At 43.0% G+C, this 20,312-nt stretch overlaps 2 protein-coding genes across 4 annotated transcripts in view; both read right to left on the reverse strand.

Moving 5' to 3' along the window:
- Window positions 1–24: 24 nt before the first annotated feature.
- On the reverse strand, window positions 25–2,324 carry LOC6650687 (FAST kinase domain-containing protein 4). Of its 3 annotated transcripts, none has more exons than XM_023180325.2 (7): window positions 2,254–2,324; window positions 1,863–2,071; window positions 1,081–1,803; window positions 775–1,024; window positions 443–717; window positions 313–382; window positions 25–258 (listed from the first exon to the last, which is right to left on the reverse strand). In XM_023180325.2, exons 2-7 carry the CDS (start codon window positions 2,044–2,046, stop codon window positions 48–50), a joined length of 1,713 nt encoding a protein of 570 aa, XP_023036093.1. In that variant the 5' UTR covers window positions 2,047–2,071; window positions 2,254–2,324; the 3' UTR covers window positions 25–47. The 3 variants fall into 3 exon arrangements, with proteins under 3 accessions (XP_023036093.1, XP_002073740.2, XP_046867667.1); XM_002073704.4 differs by having other exon boundaries at window positions 1,081–1,809; XM_047011711.1 differs by lacking the exon at window positions 2,254–2,324 and having other exon boundaries at window positions 1,081–1,809; window positions 1,863–2,159.
- Window positions 2,325–3,981: 1,657 nt separating this feature from the next.
- Window positions 3,982–20,312, reverse strand: part of LOC6650688 (titin homolog) — a 36,602-nt gene continuing 20,271 nt past the window's right edge. The window contains exons 3-7 of the mRNA XM_023179874.2: window positions 13,860–13,898; window positions 12,619–12,816; window positions 12,302–12,556; window positions 4,549–12,241; window positions 3,982–4,450 (exon numbers count right to left, since the gene is read on the reverse strand). Coding sequence (XP_023035642.1) covers window positions 4,348–4,450; window positions 4,549–12,241; window positions 12,302–12,556; window positions 12,619–12,816; window positions 13,860–13,898 — 8,288 coding nt within the window. The 3' untranslated portion in view covers window positions 3,982–4,347. The remainder of the gene's footprint in view (window positions 4,451–4,548; window positions 12,242–12,301; window positions 12,557–12,618; window positions 12,817–13,859; window positions 13,899–20,312) is intronic.

Below are 20,312 nucleotides of genomic sequence, written 5' to 3' on the forward strand. Positions count from 1 at the left end.
GAGAAAAACATTACGAAAAATAGATAAAATTAAAAATCTGCACTCATTTATTTGCTACTAACAATGGCCTTAAACTTTGCCTCCAAATACTGGACACGCTTCAGTAATTTGTCACTAGTGTTGAATTCATTATAGGGCACTGGTATAACATGATATCCACTCTTCTCCAGCAAATCAAATGCTAGATTCGTTATTCCGCTGGCACTGCGATGGGCACCATGGCAAATGTCATGGAAATCGACCACCATTAAAGCGACTCTGAAAGCAAAAGAAAATTAATACAAGTTTCAGATATTAAGTATACCAACATACCGAATAGCTTGGGCATTTTCCTTGTCCAAAGGCAGGGGATTTCTATTTGCATCAAACTGACAAAGGGCATCTGTAAAATACATTTCATTAGCATCAAAGAAACTAGGAAACGATTAAGCAATTGGCTTGCCTATCAGAAATCCCATTTTGCTGTCCACCGAACTCTGGACATAATTGCTGGCCGGCAGCAAACTCTTAAGCGCATCTAACATGCCATTGACCAGAATCTGTTTGGATTTGGTATGCGCCATGGGTACATTGTAGACAGGACTGTCAGCTGGTAGGAGTCCACCTTTATAATCTTTAGTTAATAAATGGGCATAACTATTCAAATTCAAAAGCCTCATTTTGGATGTAGGCGTTAGGCCGCTCTTGTCCTTTTCCAGTTTCTGCAAGAATTCCTCGCTAAATGTAAAAATAAATCAATTAAATCGATGTTTTATAATATATATATAAACCTACTTTAGAACGGATTCCAATTGGCTGTGGTCGACTATACCGAGCATTGTCAGCGACCAGATATAATTTAACCAATCCGATTGTTTTGTGAAATCGTCTCGTACAATCGATTTCACAAGACTCTTGCTCACCTCCTCGATTTGTGAGCTCTTAAAATTCAGGAGAGCCGATGTAAGGAAATACGCGCTGAGATCTTGAGGTCGACAGATTTCGCTGTTTTTCAAGAGCCATTGTGTCAGGGACTCCAAAATGTCTGAAATTCGAATTCGTTATAAAAATAGAATTTTGTAATAAACTGAAAAAACCTACCCAAATCACGATAACGTAGAATTCCAAGACTTGTTAAAATGGATCCAACAACTGCCGACTTATCCAGATTTTTGGGCAAAGCTGTCTGCACATCGGCACATACTTTAGCGCCCAATACAGAGTCCTGGAAATTGAGGGTGGACATGGCATAGAGCACATCCGCTGATTGTTTCAGATCCAATTGTTCAGAGGAACTGCTTATATTGAACGCCAAGGATCGTAGGAGTGGTGTACTACGACGTTTTCGCTGGGCCAGAGTGCTCATAACTTTAACCATTTGAGGCAGGCTTATGCTGGCTATCAGTTTGGCAGCCTCATCGTCTCCGGCTACGCCGAGAACTGTATTTAGATCATCTGTACGAAAGCCAGAAATGCGCTTAGACCCATTTCCAGTGCCATCGCCTGCAGCCGCCTTGTTGCCGCTTCCATTCTTCGGCACTGTTCGTCCCAGCATTCGGCAGATACGCAGAAATCTCGTGTCATTCTCAAACTCGGATATTTTTACACGATTTACTGTGCTCCATTCGGCCAGAATGGACACAATCCTTAGGGCATGCTTGCGGGAAAAGCCACTGTTGTTCTCGGTTATGCCCAGGAGTCCATTAACTGTTTTTGCTTTCACAATTCGTTCGTCAATGTTATTAGAGGCGGCAACGGCGGCGGGGCTAGCCTTGTCATTCTTCTCATTGCGCAGGGACTCGAAGGCGGCGGCTACCATTTGACCTGCAACTATAATACTAATCAGAACAGATCAGGCGTCAATTTCGCTCACTATACGTCACCTTTTGGTTTCCTATCATTGTCCGGTGCCGGCGTGTTGGAACGTGTTTCTGCGCCCTGCTCCTGTTCCTGACCACCGGTAGGCGCCAGTGAAGCACTCGCAGCCGTCCGGGCGTTGCTGCTGTATGCGGCATGTCTATATAGTTGCGTAGATATGCGACCGGCAAAGCGTTGGAGCCCCCACATGTTCAATTCGAAATTCCACTTTACGCTGCAAGACCAAGAGCAATAAGTTTACATAACCTTTTTGTTTACGTTTTTTTCACAGTCCAAAATCGCCCATCGAGGCAGGATGCAGTTGACACCAATTGCTCAATTACAGACCAATCTTCAAATTATATCGCGGGTTTCATTTAATAATTCACGATTTTAACAATAATTTTAAAAACTTGCCTCCTGTTAGAAAAAAGAATTATTTTTTGCGGCTCAGCTGATTGCACGGCGAGGGCGAAACAACAACAATGGTGCCACCACTAGCTCTAACAGTGTCACCACACCATTTTGACTCCAAAAGTAGGCAACGATTTCGTCCCGATAACATATCCACGCTTTGCTTCGATACCGATAGCTAGTTGCCGGTAATGGCGAACTTTTCAAATGTTCAGCGTAAGCCACTGAAGCTCTTATGATTATTATATTCGATGGACCTTTGTCTTTAAATAAATAAATCAATACCAATGAGGTATTTAAAAAGTGAAGAATACCAGCAAAATTGGCTATTCCACTTTGGGAATATAACAGAAGTAGAAAAAAAACTATCGAGTAAGCTGTGTGATGCAAGTTTTAATGACTCCTTAACTCAGAGATGATTGATTATCCTGAATTGATTGTCTTTATCCTGATCAAATTTTCATTTAAACCGTTTAAGAGTGTGAGTTAATGAGTTTCCAAATGATTAATCAGTTCAATTTTAACGGTAAATCAGAACAATGTTTCATACATTTCAATAAAAAGCGTTGTATTTATTTATAAGATTACAATGAAAAGATTGCATATAAATTATCATAAGGTATGGAAACACAAGAGCTGTTCTTAAAAGACATACGAAATAAATAAGATCTAAATTAAAATTTATTTATTTATTTTTATTCATTTTTTTTCTTCTGTTTTTATTAAATTAAATACTTAAGAGCTATAACTATATTTAGGAGATAATATATATCTAAAGGGGGTTTGTTCATATTTATTCATGAATTTATAGCGCATTTCTAAAGCTCAAGTGACTGAAAATCGTTCAATTTAATATGTCTCTACGATTAATATTTATTAATTTTTTTTTTAATATCAACGCGGCTTGCTGATAGTTTAAAAAAAAATTGTGTTCTCAACTAAGGGTTTTCAGTCAGTCGAGCAATAGCCATAGCTTACAATTTTTGTATTTGCATATTTTACGTTTTTAGTTTTTATCAGTTGATCTAAAAAAAGTTCTATTATGTAAACTACCATTCTTCATTCACTACCAAAAAATGGCATTTGTGCAGAATTCAGCTCAAATGCTTTCAAGCGAATTTTAAAATCAATCCTTTAAAAACTATGCAATTGTTCGTGATTCGTTTTCAATTCTTTTTTTTTTTTTGTAAAATTGCTATAAAAACTAGTTTCGTTCGTTTCTCCATTATACACGTACACATTATATATTTTGTATATAAAAGTATAAAAGCTTGGAAAAGTTAAATAGAAGATTGTTTCCACGTCCTAAACTTCAACTAAATTTTTCAATTCAAATCTGATGCGTATGTTCGTTAGGCGGATCTCGTTGCTCTTACAACAAAAGAAGACTAGAAGCAACAATTATACACAAAAAAAATTAATAATGTTTAAAAAATATAGTGACTAAAATACTACAAAAGCGCATTTGAAGAAAAGATATTGCTATTAAAAAACAAACAAAAAAATAGAAACGATTTGCCAGTAGCCAAACGGCGCGCCTATTTAGCTTCGTAACGCCATTGATTGCACCTGATCGGATGATGGTAATATATTTGATTTGATATTTGAGAGTCTCCTGAAAGCGATTGGGCGATTGCACAATGAACGGCCTTACAAGGCATGCGCGACGTTGCTATTGGTTTACAAATACATTAAGTAATTCATCATTTTTATCATCATATTTTTCTTTCCTTTGTTATGTTAGTGAGCGCATTCTAAATTAATTGCACCTATACTAAGTATACAGTACAATATCACTGGTTGCTTCGTCAACGTAACCTAATCCGAAACAAATTGGCGTAACTCAATTGAACGAGTGCGGATGATATCGACGAAGGGGGTCATGCGATATTTTTTTTTTCCCATTATTCCATTAGTTTTGGCACCTAAGTTATTCTGTATCTTCTGTTCTGGTTCTAAATCGGTTTTCTATTGCCTGGTTTTTTTTTTGAGGGGGGTCTTTTTGTGTGTGTGCATTATATTGGGTTGGTTTGTGATTGTTTGTCTGCAGGGCTTAAAAATTAGTTAAAATTATATTTAGTGAGCATGGCTGGTGGTTCATCTTTTGCGTCCCGATGCCACGGCTGCCATCACTTGCTGCATTGTTGGCTCAGGGACACATTGTTGTGGGTCGCACTTCATCTTGCCATCGCCGCCGCAACTGAAAATAGTTAGAGGGGTTGGGAAGAATGGATAATTAATAACATATTTCGACTTTTGGGGATGGGGGGCACAGCAATTGTTGAGAGTTATACTCACGTGCAGCTGATGCAGGGACCACTCGTCGACTCGATGGGCTCGCCCACCCTGTAGGAACGGCCGTTGATGAGGCAACCGGTGTGCTTCACAGCATCACCGTGGGAGTAGTTCAGGAAATGCGGGGGCAGTGTGGTGCTTGTGGTTGTCGTGCTCGTCGTTATGTTGAGCACAGCCGCCATCGAAACGGGACATTCGTAGCGAGGACAGCAGAATCCAGAGATTGGTTCTTCGTGACAGCCGGCAATTGGAGGTGGGCAAGATTGTTGCAGGCAGATGATATCACTTCTGAAGCAGAAACAGAAGTCGCAGGGATCGTCGCGTGGTATTTGCTGGGCGGACACGTAAAGTTTGCCAGCATATCGGCAGGTGCCTGGACCGAATACTTCTTCTTCATCATATTCGTCCTCGTATTGTGGTGGATTTCCATAGCTTGGTGGCGTAATGGGCTCGTGGTGTGGACTAGACGTTGCAGTCGTGGTACTGTGTGGTTCCTCTGTTGTGGTGCTTGTAGTCGATGCGGTTGTTGGCTCTTCTGTGATCTGCTTGGTAGGAGCGGTCTCAGTTTCGCCTTCTTCACCGACTCTATCGTCAATGGCTGGGATCTTTGTGGTACTGGGCAATTGGAACAGTGGATGCACTGTCGAAACAAGAGGCGTTTCGACATGTTCTGTGGCAACTTCTTCACTTGAGGTTTCGGCAGATGTTTCATCATGGGCTGCGGGCGCTGCTGTAGTCTGAGGAATCTCGGAAACCACAGCGGGCACTTCAGGCTCATGATCTTCGGGTTTCTTCTCACCGGTTTCGGTGACTGGCTCTTCAGATTCTGCAGAATCGTCGCTATCTTCATCCTTGTGTGTGGGTTCAGTGGCTGGAACCTTTTCCTCTTCGGATTCGACCGATTCACCCCCGTCTTCGGTGGAGTCAAGGCTAGGCTGAACTCCAACTGAAGCTTCGGTGGTCTTATCCTCCTTGTGTGATGGCTTGATGGTGTGAATTTCCGTTTCGGGTATTTCGGTTGACTTTTCAAACTCGGATGCGGGGCTAGCTGTTGATGACTCGAACTCATCTGCCTTGACTGGAGCTTCTGGAATTTTGTCTGTGGTTTGCTCTTGGACTGGAGGCCTGTGTTTTCCGCCTGGAGCCTTCTCAGTTGTGTCTTCAGATTCAACATCGCCTGATTCGGTACTCTCTTCGCCCACATCTTCTGATGGTTGAGGTTGTTGACTAGGTTTGCTTGTTACTTTAATGGCATCATCAACAGGAGCCACTGTGACTGGAGTCTTTTCAGAGTCTTCGGAAGAACTTGTGGCAGCCTCAGGCTGAACAGTAGGATATTCTTCCTCTCCAGAGTGAGGAGCCACAGTCTGTGACATGACGTCATCCATTGGCTTCTTGTCGAATTCTTCAGCAGATGGAGTATCAAATGGAGCAACAGTGGAGCCAGTTTCAATGGCGACAGGTGACTCAGTTGTAGGAACAATGGGCGCACCATCTTTGCTTTCTTCATCCTTCTCTGAGGGAGCTGCTGAGGTGCTTGATTCTGTGACACCAGCTTCTTTCTTGTCATCAATGGGTGACACTGTTGTGGGCTTCTGATCATCAGAATCAGAATCATCATCATCACTAGCGATTGGTACAGATGGACTGGGTGCAGAAGTTGTTTCTTGTTCTTGTCCTTCTTCAGAGGGTTCTTTTTCGTCCGAAGGCACATGGTGAACTTCTTGTCCTGGTTGTACAGTTGTTGGTTCCTGTTCATCTTTGGATGGTTCCTTTTCAGAGGTCTTCTTATCATCAGTTGGCTTCTTGTCAGACTCCTCAGTCGATGGAACAGTTGTTGCTTCAGGTTCTTGCTCGGAAGGCTTCTTTTCATTAGTCTTTGTGTCATCATCGCGTTCCTCATCAGATTCTTCAGCTGGAGAAACAGTTGTTGCTTCTTGTTCTTCCTTGGATGGCTCTTTTTTAACTGGTTTCTTATCACCAGCTGGCTTCTCTTCACTCTCTTCAGCTGGGATCGCTGTTGTTGCTTCTTGTTCTCCTTTGGAAATCTCTGGCTGAACTGATTTCTTGTCATCGGATGGCTCCTTGTCACTTTCCTCTGCGGTACTAACAGTTGTTGCTTCTTGTTCATCCTTAGAAGGCTCCTTTTCAACGGTCTTCTTGTCATCGTCGCGTTCTTCGTCAGATTCTTCAGGTGATCGAACAGTTGTTGCTTCTTGCTCTTCCTTGGCAGGCTCCTTTTCGACAGTCTTCTTGTCATCGTCGCGTTCTTCGTCAGATTCTTCAGCTGATGGAACAGTTGTTGCTTCATGCTCCTCTTTGGGTGTCTCCTGGTCAACTGGTTTTTTATCACCAGCTTCACTCTCTTCATCTGGGATCGTTGTTGTTGCTTCTTGCTCTCCTTTGGAAATCTCTGGCTGAACTGGTTTCTTGTCATCGGATGGCTCCTTGTCACTTTCTTCTGCGGGACTAACAGTTGTTGCTTCTTGTTCATCCTTAGAAGGCTCCTTTTCAACGGTCTTCTTGTCATCGTCGCGTTCTTCGTCAGATTCTTCAGGTGATGGAACAGTTGTTGCTTCTTGCTCTTCCTTGGCAGGCTCCTTTTCGACAGTCTTCTTGTCATCGTCATGTTCTTCGTCAGATTCTTCAGCTGATGATACAGTTGTTGCTTCAGCTTCTTCCTTGGATGGCTCTTTTTCAACTGGTTTCTTATCACCAGCTGGCTTCTCTTCACTCTCTTCAGCTGGGATAGCTGTTGTTGCTTCTTGCTCTCCTTTGGAAATCTCTGGCTCAACTGACTTCTTGTCATCGGATGGCTCCTTGTCACTTTCTGCGGGACTAACAGTTGTAACTTCTTGTTCATCCTTAGAAGGCTCCTTTTCAGCTGTCTGCATGTCATCGTCGCGCTCTTCGTCAGACTCCTCAGCGGATGGAACCGTTGTCGCTTCGTGTTCTTCCTTAGAGGGCTCTTTCTCAAACGGTTTTTTGTCTTCTTCAGGTTTCGTGTCAGATTCTTCAGTGGATGGAATAGTTGTAGCTTCTTCAACTTCAACTGTCTTCTTGTCATCTTCAGCAGGCAGGACAGTAGCGGATTCTGGTTCTTCCTTAGAGGGTTCCTTCTCATATGGTTTCTCTTCCGATTCTGGAAGGGTTGCAACTGTGGGTTGTACTTTTTCGTCTTTCTCATCAGCTGCTGGAGCACGAGACGTTGATGAAGAATCTTCACCCTCTTCTTCTGAAGTAGATGGCACAGTTGTGGCTTCATCTTGCTTGCCTGGTTTCTCTTCAGTATCAATCTCTGATGCAGGTTTATCCTCTGGAGATGCAGTTGTGGGTAATGGAACAAATATCTTACTATCGTGAGGTGTAATGGTTGTCGAGGCTTCTTCTGAGCTTTCTTCCTTTTCTTCAGATGACGCCTTTTCATCCGTTGGCTTCGAAGTATCTTCTTCAGAAACAGGAGATGTAGTTGTAGGCTTGTCAGAATCTTCAGCAAAATCATCTGGCACCTTAGATGGTTTCTCTTCATATATTGGGGATACCGTTGTGGCTTCAACCTTTTCTTCAGGAGTCTTGTCCGAATCTTCAGATAGCTTATCGACAATGGTTGGAATATCCGTAGAAACATCCATTTTGTCATCTTGTGCTGGTCCTGAAGTAGATTCTGGTTTTTTGTCAATTGGAGCTCTAGTTGTTTCAATCTCAGGCTTAGTTTCTTGCTCAGTTGAAGAAGGTATAATTTCCTCAAAGACAGGAAGTTCGGGAATTTTAATATCAACAGATGGCGATGCAGTTGTGATGTCCAAAGCATCTTCTTCTGTTGGTTTAGATGGTACATGTGTCCTCTTGTCAGGTTTCTCTGCAGAAATTTCTTCCGTTGAGGATATCTCATCTTCTTCTTCAGAAGGCAAGCCAGGAGTGACGTCCAATTTATCATCCTTGTCCTTTTCACTTTCTTCAGTAGATGTCGGAGCTTCCTCGTCATAAGGTTTCTTAGTGGCGATTTCGTCCGAAACTGGAGCAGATGTTGTGGCGTCCAATTCCTTGTCTGGGTATTCTTTGCGTTCATCAGTTGATGGAACATACTTGTCAACATGAGCTGGAGAAACGGTTGTTGCCCGCTCTGTTTCTGGTTCGACTTCGTTTTCAGCAGAGGCTGCCGGTGAGCTTTCTTCTGAGATTGAGGAAGCAGTGGTTGGCGATACATCTTTGTCTGCTGCTTGTGGTACATTGGTAACCTCAGCAGATTCTTCTGCTTCAGACGATGGTGCATCAGTGGAAGTCTTATCAGTAGAAGGTACAGGAACAGCCGTAGCGCCCACTGTATCGCCTTCATCATCGTTGATTTCATTATCGGACTCTGCAGGCAACGGGGTCGATGTTTCGACAGGTTTTTCTTTACCTTCTTCAGGAGGTGATACAGTTGTTCTAGACGGCTCTTTCTCGGATGGTTTCTCTTCGATACCAGTTTCAGTAGCGGATTCTTCTTCAATGGGTTTCGTACTATCATCCTCTGATTTAGCAGGAGCAGCCGTAGTAGGCAATGGTGGAAGGGGCTTAGATTTCTTGGCGCTGTCATCATCTTCAATTTCAGGTGAAAGCGTTGTAGCCTTTGGTATCTCTTCAGATGTCGATGGAGCGATTGTCGTGGGTTTGTCCGAATCTTGAGATTCAATTGGTTCGCTGGTAGATGGCTCTGGAATCTTTTCATCAATTGGAACTTCTCCTTCTGGTTTTTCGTCAAGCTTATCTGTGGCAGACTCTGTTTTATCTTCCTCAGATACGGGGCTAACGGTAGTTGGTGCAATTGTTTCCTCTTCTTTCTTCGGCGCCTCCTCTTCAGTTGGCTTTTGATCTGTGGATGGAGGTGGAGTCTGAGCAGAAGGCTCTTCTGGAGTCTTTTTGGTAACTTCATCAATAGTTGGCTCTTCAGTTTCTCCATCCGCCTCAGGTTTGTGCTCAGGCTTCGTTTCAACAGGCTTATGAACCTTCTGTTGAATATCTGGTTTAATTGTTTTCTTATCTTCTGGCTTCTCATCAGATGGTTTTTCGTCTACAGCAACTGTGGTTGCTTCTGGTACTTCCTCATCGGGCTTGACATGAGACATTGGTTTCTCAGTTATGCCAGAAGGCATAATAACATCCTTGGGAATTTCTTCTGTGCTAATATCCAATTCAGTGTCATCGATAGGCTTAGCAGTTGTGGCTTCCTCCTTCTCATCCTCGCAAATGTAAGTTGGGCAGCAACCATCAAGAAGGTCAGTAGCCAGGATGCACTTCTCTCTGTTTTCGGGAATTTTGCATTCCATTGGCTGGCAAGAAACAATGCTGCTGACGCACTTGCAGGACACATCACAGGGTGTTGTTGTGGGTACGCTTGTGTTATTGGCATACGTTTTACCTTCAACCAAACAGTCACCTTCTCCGGGTATGACAGCAGGTAGGTGCATGTCAGGAAGTTCTTCGGATGAACTTTCTTCTTCAGTGCTTGGCTCCACAGTAGTTTTCTCAGGCACAAAGTCATCACGGTTGTCGATTGAAGCAACGGTTGGCTGAGCAGTACTACTTGGTTCGCCCTCCACATCGCTGGTGGTAGTCTTTGACGGTTTCGATGGGATTTCTTCAGCTGATGCCTCTGTACTGGCCTCCTCAGTATCAAGCTTAGGAGCATCGGTGCTAGGAACAGCCTCTGGGACTTCAGTTGAATCTGACTCACCAGCAGGTGGTAGATAAACTCCCTTTGGTTTATCGGTTGAGACAGCCTCATCTTGCTCTGGAACTGCAGTGGTGTCTTCAGTTTCAAGGACCGATGGCGCAATCTCGGATTTAGTGGGAATTTGTTGTGTGCTTTCTTCTTCTTCCACAGTGGGTTGCTCGTGTTTGTCGAGTGGTGCATCTGTGGATGGTACAATTTCTTCATCTTCTTTCTCTGCTGAAGTTGTTGATGTGCCATCCTTAGGTTTCTCAGTTGATGTCGCCAAAGAATCGTCACTTTCAGGCAAACGCTCTGTGGATTCCTCAGTATCCTTAGGTGCTTCAGTTTGTTCCTCTTCATGGGATGATTCTTTATCGGTTTCCTGTTTGTCAGTCTCGGTGGGCAATGTCGCTGTTTCTTTATCATCAGCATAGACCGGTGCACTTGTAGTGCTTCCTGTGACAGGTTCATCTTTTTTGGGAACTTCTTCGGTGCTAATACCTTCGGTAGATGAGGCGACCGGAGAGCCAATAGTTGTTGAGTCTTCTTCCTTATCCTTTGTGTCATCTTCATCTTCCTGTTCTGCGGACAAGTCAGTTGTACTCTCAATTTTGTCTGTTTGTTGCTCCACAGATTTCGGTGTGGTTGGCTTAGCAGACTCATCTTCGTCACTGCTAGTAGCTGGAGTTGTAGGCTTGGCAATGTCATCTTCGCTTGAATCGGACACTTGGCCGGCAGGAGTAGTTTCCTTAACAACTTCCTCATCTGCAAATATGGGCGATGCAGTTGTAACAATTTCATCTTCACGTTCACCGCTACCCAGATCTGAGGCAATTGTAGGTTTAGCCAGGTCCTTTTTGCTATCACCAGCGGGTGTTGATGTCTTAATTTCGTCTTCTTCAGCTTCACTACTAGACTGTTCTGTTTCAGGTGTTGTTTCCTTGACGATATCATCCTCCTCAGCAGAGGAAGTTGTTTCCTTGACCGTTTCATCTTGTGCGACAGAGGGAGTTGTAGCCTTGACGGTTTCGTCTGGTTTCTTTTCACCACTGGCTTCTTCGTCGTCTTCACCACTTCCTTCCTCAACGGATGCTGATGTTGTGGGTTTAACCAATTCCTCGTCAGAACTAACCTTTTCTGTGGAAGCAGGTGTTGTGGGTGGAACAATTTCCTTCTCGCCACTACCAACTTCATCAGCCTTAGATGGTTGGGACTCATCTTCCTTCTCACTTGATTCAGCAGGTGGTGTTGTCTTGACCATATCTTCCTCTTCAGTTTCTCCTTCTCCGCTGGCATCTTCAACTGGTACTGAAGGCGCCTTTTCGGTTGAGCTTGGAACATCAATTCTGCTATTAGCGACAACAGTTGAAGACTCTGGTTCAAAGGTGAAGTCCTTCTCATCGGTTGCCCGAATTGGAGCGCTTGTTGTTGTGCTGGTGGATGTGGTAGTATCATTATCCTCTTCAGCTTCACCGCTACCCAAATCCTCAGATGGTATGTCAGTGGCGCTTTCCTTATCTTTCTCCTTTTCTTCGTCATCGATGTGTTCTTGCAGATCAAGATCCTCCTTGGGTATCTCACCGTGTATGTCCTTAGCAGGAGCTGAAGTTGTGATTTCAGCCTCATCCTCCTCAGTATCCTTTGGCACGAAAGTAACCGCAATGATTTCTGTAGTTGCACTGTCATCCTCACAAATATAATTGCTTGGACAGCACTCGCCTTCGGCTGCTGGCATAGCCTTGCAGGACTTGCCGAATGAGGCCACCATGGGCATTTCACATTGCTGGACGGCACAAACAATATCGCCACGCATGCAATAGCAATGCTCGCATGGGTTTTTGCCCTTAATCGAAGCTCCATCGGCAAAGACATCACCATTGTGTACACAATCGGTGGAGACGGCAGGCGTCATGGTCGATGTTAGTATAAAACCAGGTGTAGGACGCACAGTAGTCGTTGTGGTGGAATGATCCTCCAGTTCCAGTACATCGTTTTCGTGATCTGCAATTTCGATATTAATGAGCATATTGCTAATCGCACCAACACGATTCAATAACTTACCGCAGCTATAACGCACTGGACAACAAGAGCCCTTATTGTAGATGGGTGTGCAGCCCTCCACATGCAGTGTGCACTCTTGCATGACACATTTCGTCTGATTATTAATGCAATAGCATAGCTCACATGGTTTATTTGGATTCGATGGGACTTGGGCGCCTTCTGGATAGAATTTCTCCTCAATACTGCAACCAAATTTCTCGGGTATGCTCAATTCAGTACCCGGTTCGGGCACATGATAAGGTACATCAACAGGAACTGCATAAGATTAGAAATAACGATGAGTATTTCAGTAGCCCCCAAATCCGGTCACAACTTACCCTCTGGACAAGTTATAATGGGGCAACATTGGTCCTCCCGTTTCTCAACAATGCAATCGTGCCCAATCGGTTTTGTGAACGGGCAGACGCGGAGATAGCACATGAGCATACGATTGTGGCAGGTGCAGTTAAGACACGGCTCATTGGTCATGATGCGATCGCCCTCGTTATAGTGGGCATAGTTATAGTAGCAGCCTTCTGCAAGTAATTCAGAAAATACAATCTCACATTATGAACTGCATGATGCATGCCTCTAACTAGACCAGAGCCTGGGAAGATTTAGCCCCTCTCCAAAACAATGGCTGGGTCTTTGCCTAGTTAATAGATTCTATATATTAGCCATGCAAACGGGCCAACTTACACTCCCATTCATGTGGGCTACTATGTCAAATGAGCCTATAAATTAAACTTAGCGCCATCAACTGTCATAACTCCATTAAACGTGCCAAGCCAAGTAGTCGACAATTTTTTATTGCTCATCAATGTCGTTAAACAAAAACGCAAATTCCACCAAGTTTAACGCGATTTAACATATGCACACTCGGTCTGTCGGTCTGCCTGTCTGTCTGTCTGTCTCTCTGACTACCTAATTTAGTGACGTCCACCCGCAATAAATTTCACATCCACTCATCATTAACACGTTAAGCTCCGACAACCTGTCTCACGGCATGGCTAGACCATTTTTTTGATTGAAATCTTTTGGCGTCTTTTGTCTGTCTGGCGCTCACGTTTTCCACATAACTCGTAAAAAAAAAAAACAGAAACAGCTATGCTTAGATCTTTATGTTTCAATTTGTTGCTCCGTGTCTACTTTTCACACCTCATCTAACTGGTTAATGGCGCTGCGGTCAGGGCTTATGACAGCTCTGTGATTGAGAATGGTCAGCGCTCGATTTGATTTGATTTGAGCCTGATTAGCGGCTTAACGCGTTTTAATATTTCAAAATTAATGTCAATCGGACAAAATGCTAAGCAGTTTATTTATTTAATTAGCCATTTAAATGGAAAAAATCTTAATATTTGTTTATAATTTTTCAGCCTTTTGGAAACATTAGATGGCAAGCGTTTTTTTTTGCGTTTTAACTGTTTAATTATTTAAATGCTTTAAGTAGGATATTTCCTGGTTATTAACTAATTACAAGAAGATTTAAAATTTAAGGCTAAGTGCTTTTAGGCCCTAATTAAAGTGTCCCTCCAGTTTTGTTGTATGAGATTGAAAAAAAATTCCCTTGTTTTCTTACCCGAATACTGTTGGATCTCTGTGTATTCCTGCAACGGTGCTGTAAATAGAAGAAAGGAAATTGTTGTAGTTGTTGTTGTTGTTTTATTGTTATTTTATGAAATGCCATAGTTATTTTTGCCTCTATTACGATAGAATTTTATGATGGCCATATCCGTTAGCCATGGCCATAATAAATTCATTTATCTATTGCAGCAAATGCCAAACTCTAATTGTGGCTGCATGCAATTGAAATTAGACTTTGGACATGGCTTTGGCCAAACTTGCGTAGGCCAACAGCAGTAACAGCAGCAACAGGCTCCAGCTCCTGTTGAGCAGAATGGCAGAATGCAACTCTCTGTGCCTTGGCCTGATAACAGGGCCACCAGATGCCGCTGGTTGCCGGTAGCAATGAAATTGCATTGCCCCAAGGTTGGCTTTGTGTGCGTGCAACGTGTTATTACCACATAATCAAAATGTAGCCAAGCTGCTGCTGCTGTTGCTGTCTGCCTGCAACAACAACAACAGAATATCCCAGAAATAATGGCACATACATGTAGCTGGTTCTAAACATAGTTAACCTGCGTGTGTCCCACACTGGGCCAAGAGGCGAGAGCCTCTGAAAAATGGCTGAAACAAATTGTTTAAGCTGACAGTTAGCCTCTTTGGTCAACTTGCTGTTGCTGGTGTCCAGAGGTAAAAATGATTTGACAAATTGCATTTTTATGAATTGCAGTTTGTTGCTGCTGCTGTTGTTGTTGTTGTTCCCTGTGGTCTACACCATAGCGATGATTAATTGCCTGCAGTTGAAGAGTGGACAATTTAACACATATTTCATAGGAGTGATTTAATTTCCGCATCCTAAGAGGAGGATGGAGATGAAGATGAGAGCGGGTCTCTAGTTTACATTTAATAGAAATGCAAACCCTTTAGAATTTTGTTTGGCAACAATGTGAACGGCAAATTATGTTTAGTATATGGACGTGTATGAGACCAACTTATGACCAAGTCATCAAGTTACAAATAGAAGTAGCAATTGCTTTCTCTCTCTAACTCTTGGGCTCCATCAGAGTACAAAACTAACGGATGTAAATTACATTTTATGCGGTAAGAACAACAACACGACCGACCGACCAACCAACCGACCGACCGACCGAACGAACCTGGCAACGCATAAAAATTCACACATTAACTGTTAAGGATTGCCAGACATGAAGAGGAAGATGGAGGAGCTCGAGAAGGAAGAGATATTCGCCACTTGACTGGCTCTGGCTCTGGCTCTGGCAGTGTGAAGAATTTTTGGCGGAGTAGGAGGAGAAGGCAATGGGAGTCAATCATGTAGCCGGTTCGCAGTCGCCCTCTCTTCTCCACCCCTCCACAGAGCCTACCACATTTACCCACCCTGCAATCTTGTTGTAATGCAAACTTATGCAACAATTTTCTGCTGTGCAAGTGCAACAACTAAAACAAGGCAACATACATCATCATGATGACCAAGAGACGGCGGCTGGTTGACGACTACAACGACGGCGACGGCGACAAGGATGATGATGATCATGATGAAGTTGATGGTACACATCAAACATGGTCGTGTCGGTCCAACAAACAGAAGTCAGTCAGTTAGTCAGTCAGCTAGTCAGTTAGTCAAAGAAGCTAGTGCGGCTCCAGCAACATGGCACAACTTCTTCTTCTTCTTCTTCTCCATCGACTTCTTCTACTCTCTACTCTGCATCGTGTACTTAAGCTGCAGCCAAAGTTGTTGGCGGCGGCGTTGGTTGTTGCTCGCGGTCTTGGTTTGGTCGCGCGAGTCGTGCATTTAGTTTATTCTAGGAAAGCGCGCTCACATCGCCTCCTCATCGACTCTTCCACCGTGCCATCCCATCCCATCCCATCCGATCCCATCCCACCCCAACCCATCTCTTCACCATCTCCATCTAAACGTGGCCATGGCTGGATGGTCTGGGCCAAAACTGATGCTGCCACCAAGTTGAATGACCCGGGCGCGCATGTGTGCAAAAATGTGTACACAAACCATAAAATACAAGCCACAAACACAAGCAGCATAAGTAGGCCTAGGTGCCGTAGCTGGTTAGTTAGTGGTAGTTGCCAGAGCTGGAGCTAGAGCTGGAGCTGGCTAGCTAGAGCTTATATTGTCCAGAATGGATAGAAACAGAATTCAGAGTCCAGAGTCACATAGTCACAGGCCAAGGCGCAGGCACGCCTTTTGCTGGTTACGCTTTATTATTTAGTGATGTAGGTGGACCCAATACTATGGTCGGTTGGGGGACCTTCCCAAGCAATTGTGAAAAAAAGTAGAAGTTTTTCAAAATATTTGGTTGATGGCAATTGTTTTTATATATACTACTCCTTCTCGTTCTGTAGCTTAATCTTTGACTTTTCCATTTCGGGACTCTATGCGGAAACGCGCAAAAGGCAGAAGTGAAAATATTTGCCATGCCACAAATATTTCACAGATTACAAAATAAACACAAATCTTCTTCAGTTGATTGTGTGTGTGAGGTGTGTGTGTGTGATGTATGCGTGTGTATTTTACCGCTACTTGCAGCTGCAACGACGACGACGACGACAAAGACCACACCCACAATAACAAAGTCTGATCGAGCTGATTCTCACCAGCAATAGAAAAGTTCTTTACATTTTTATCGCTTTCGCCCCCATATGATGGGCAGGGACGGATTAAGTTCAGTGGGGGGTTTCTTAATGAAAAAGCTATTTGAGGTTTCCTTAGCTCGGATTTTCTCACTTTTTATTGTTGAGCTATGTAAATTTAATCAATATTAAGTTCTTTACTCCGTTTGATGTCTTCCAGGGGAATGGCTATAAATCGATTTATAATTGCCATCTCACAGCAAAAGAAACGAAAATTATCCCAGATGAAAAGGAAGTAGTAGTCGAAGAAGAATATGCAGAAGCATGCAAATGCTTTTAATGGACTTTGCTTGCGAAAAACAATTTCCATTTTCTATGGCCTTGATCACATAATTTCCATAATGCCGAGAGTCGATCAATATGGAATGAGCGACAAGCTAACAACCCAGCCCAAGCCGCAGAGTCGGACTCAAACCCAAACCCAGTGCCAGACCCAGAACCAAGACCTAGACTTCTGCGGCATATCATGTCCATGCATCAGTGCTGAAAGTTGCCGCCGGCAGCCACTGCAGAAACCTAAGAAACATGGGGCATAATATGGAGAGGCGCCCTAACAATGCAACAACTGCAACTGCAACAGGGGCTGCCGCACGGCAAATGAATTTGCGAGTAATTTAACATGATTATGTCGGCGACAAGGTAGCAGAAGCAGCATCAGGCAGCAATGTAGACATCGGCAGCATCTCCTAGAGCCAGGCAAACAAACCAAATTGGATGCAGTTGCGCAAGGCTAGGACGTTACCTTAGCTAGAACACTGTGTTTTATTACCTAGCTGATGCGATGCCCTAGCCCCATAGACTCATGATTCGTTCTAAGTAAATTATGCCCGATGGTCATGACGTGGATGCCTTTAAATTGCTGCAATGGAGCAATGTTGCTGCCGTGCATATGAAACAATTACCAAAGAGCTAGACCACAACAATCTTGCCTGTCTATACATACTTATATGTATGTATGTATGTAGGATAGGACGTGGACATTGTAATTGCTCGACCAAAATGGGGGCTCCTTGGTTTTGGTCTTGTGGCAATGTCATTAGACAGTCAGTCAGTCAACTTTTGCTTTTGTTTTTGCCCGTGTCCGTATCCAAGTTCGAGTCCGACTGGGACTCCTCCTGACTGCTTAATAGATAATAATGACTCTACCGAGTTGGCCTTGGGGCGCTGTAATTAAGCAGTTAAAGGCGGAGTCTCCAGAGGAATAGTTTCCCACAGTTTAAGTAAATCCTAGAGTTTTGCTCACTTTAATGTATCCTGGCTTTGATTTGTTTTGATGGCTTAGCGTGGCTATAATGAGTCCTTCAACTAGCAATCAATCAGTCAGTCTGTCCGTCTGTCTGTCTGCCTATGTCTCGAGTCTTGGCTAATCACATAAACATAAACACATATCTACACAGTCTGTGGCATTTAGCTCTTTAGATTTTACAGCTCCTATATGGAGTGGATGGGTGGATGAATGTTGTTGGGGATGTATCATAATTTTTGTTTGCGCAATTTCCGACAAATTCTTATGGCCCCAAAACCGAACTGGCTTTTGAATGTGGCTTCTCCTTGCTCTGCATTCAATTATTACACCGCTAGCTGCTATTGATAACAGCGCCGCATTGATTACAGCAATTGCCGAAATAACAGGTAAGAGTCATGATCAACCAACGGCAGATTCAGATACAGATTGTACGTTGGCTCTGCCTCTCCTCTGACAAGTGATTGATGCATCCATCCATCTATCTATCCAACCAACGTGCCACGGCCATGGCCGGCAATCAGCGGCAACAAGTTTTCAATTGCGCATGCGTAACTGTTTATTAATTTGAGTTGAAGTAGATGTTGCTGGAGATTCCTGAATCATTATGTTGCTGATGTTACTTTGGGCTATCAAAGCGCGTGCCTTTTTAACTCCAGCCAGAGAAAGATGACCATTTTCATGACAAATTCTCACATTTAAAAGCCTTTAGGCAAAATTTTCATTTCAATTAGTTAAGAATTAATTGCAAGTCGGTTGTTTGGTTTCTTTCCCATTGCGATTTGTATCTTATGACTCTAAACTTGCGTGTTGCCCAGGACAAAACATAGAAAACTATAAGAGAATCATAAAATTCAATGACTCCAAGTCGACTTGCTACATCATGACGATGTGATGATGATGATGACGGACGCAAGGAGATTGAGCAAAGAGCGATAATTAAACAAAGATATTAGATCAAGTCTGACTTGGCATTACCCCCCCACCCCAGCCGCCTTTTGCTCGTTCGTTGTATGGGGGACACATAAGAGACACTGTCTGTGGTTGCCATGCGTAAAGGTGCCAGCCAGGCCACCACAGAATTGAGTTGACTGAACCCAAAGAACTGCTTGATATAGTCGACGTACTAAAGTTACACAATTGAAAGACTTACTCACTGACTTAGTCACTCACTCGCACATAAGTCATTGCACCTGTGATAGCGATCTCTGTGAAAAATGAGGAAGCGCAAGCCATTGCTAATTACCATTCTTTACCCACCGAGAGAGCTTTCATCTTAATAGTGTCAAAATGAATTCTAACACGCCAACAAAAAGTCCAAGTTCCAGTTGCCTGCTCCCTGATACTCAACGAACCGCAAAAAACCTTTTCTACTGGTCAGATGATCGAGCCAAATCTTGTTAGCGTGCTAGCTTAAAACGATTAGTATACACTCAAAGAAAATTCAATTTGATATGAGATTATTCTCATCATAGGAATTCATGTATTCATATATTCACAATATTCGAAAGTCAATGAAAATGCATTTAAATGGAATCTTGTGAATGTCAAGAATTGCATATTAATGCATTTATGTATATTTTTTGCCAATGTCTTTCAATTAAAAGGGCCTCAGTCTATCATGAACTCTAATTAGCAAAAAATTTAGCTAAACTTGCTCCAAATTTGGGTCAGCCAGTCTGCTAATTGCCATAAATGTGACTAAAAAACCAGCTGGAAATGTTTGTCATTCAATTAACATTTTGAACACGTTTTTTCCTTTGGTTATTTTTTTGGTAAGACGACAATAACGTGTTAGACAAATCAAAATTAGCATATTCACGCCAAAGCCAAAGAAATTGCATAAAATGCCGAAATACCGAAATTGATATATCTAACTTGTGTATACATATTTATATACATATGTAGGTATATGGTATGTGGGGTATCTGGTAAAAACAGAGACAAGTTCAAGTTCAATGACATCAAAACAATAATAGGGAAATGGTAGCAGACAACACACATACATACATAAATATTATGTATGAGCTATAGCTACTAAAGTAAGGCCAGTGCTGGATTTACGAAAAAATGAGGGTCGGAGTGATTATTTTTTTAAATATGGTTTGATGTTGCCCGCCTAGTAACCACGTTTTAGTTTTGTCTTTGGCCCTCTCCTAAATCCGTCCCTGGATGATACCTGTAACAGGTGTTGGCCCCGCTTTACTCTTGCGTTTGTTGTTGTTGTTGTTGCTTTGTCTCTCTGTCATTTTGCATATCAGTATGAGAAATCGGAGATTATTATGTTTTGTATTACTTAACTTTAGCGCTGTCGTTTTACTCTACTGAACCCAAAATTCATTTGCATTTTAACCTGCATATTAGATAGAGAGAGAGCTTGAAAGAGACGGACAGTGTTTGGTTAGGTTTGGGTTACCTCTCATTCCCTCTCCCCCCAAGCTCTTTGACAGTGGTAAATTACTGCAATTTCATTGAAAACCATTTCATTGTCAAGGTGAAAAGGGGGCAGGGCAGTGCACTGCATTAGCCATCACCAAAATGAGATGGCCACGAGGGTCGTCG

Source organism: Drosophila willistoni, chromosome 3R (assembly GCF_018902025.1).
Source record: "Drosophila willistoni isolate 14030-0811.24 chromosome 3R, UCI_dwil_1.1, whole genome shotgun sequence".
In the NCBI taxonomy this organism is placed as follows: Eukaryota; Metazoa; Arthropoda; class Insecta; order Diptera; family Drosophilidae; genus Drosophila; species Drosophila willistoni.

Excerpts from the sequence above, each read along its gene's own strand:
- LOC6650687 (XM_002073704.4), bottom strand. The coding sequence starts at position 2,046 with ATGTGGGGGCTCCAACGCTTTGCCGGTCGCATATCTACGCAACTATAT. Across the intron at positions 383-442 it reads CAAAATGGGATTTCTGATAG|ATGCCCTTTGTCAGTTTGAT; the intron begins GCAAGCCAATTG and ends TGTATTTTACAG. Across the intron at positions 259-312 it reads GAAAATGCCCAAGCTATTCG|AGTCGCTTTAATGGTGGTCG; the intron begins GTATGTTGGTAT and ends TTTTGCTTTCAG.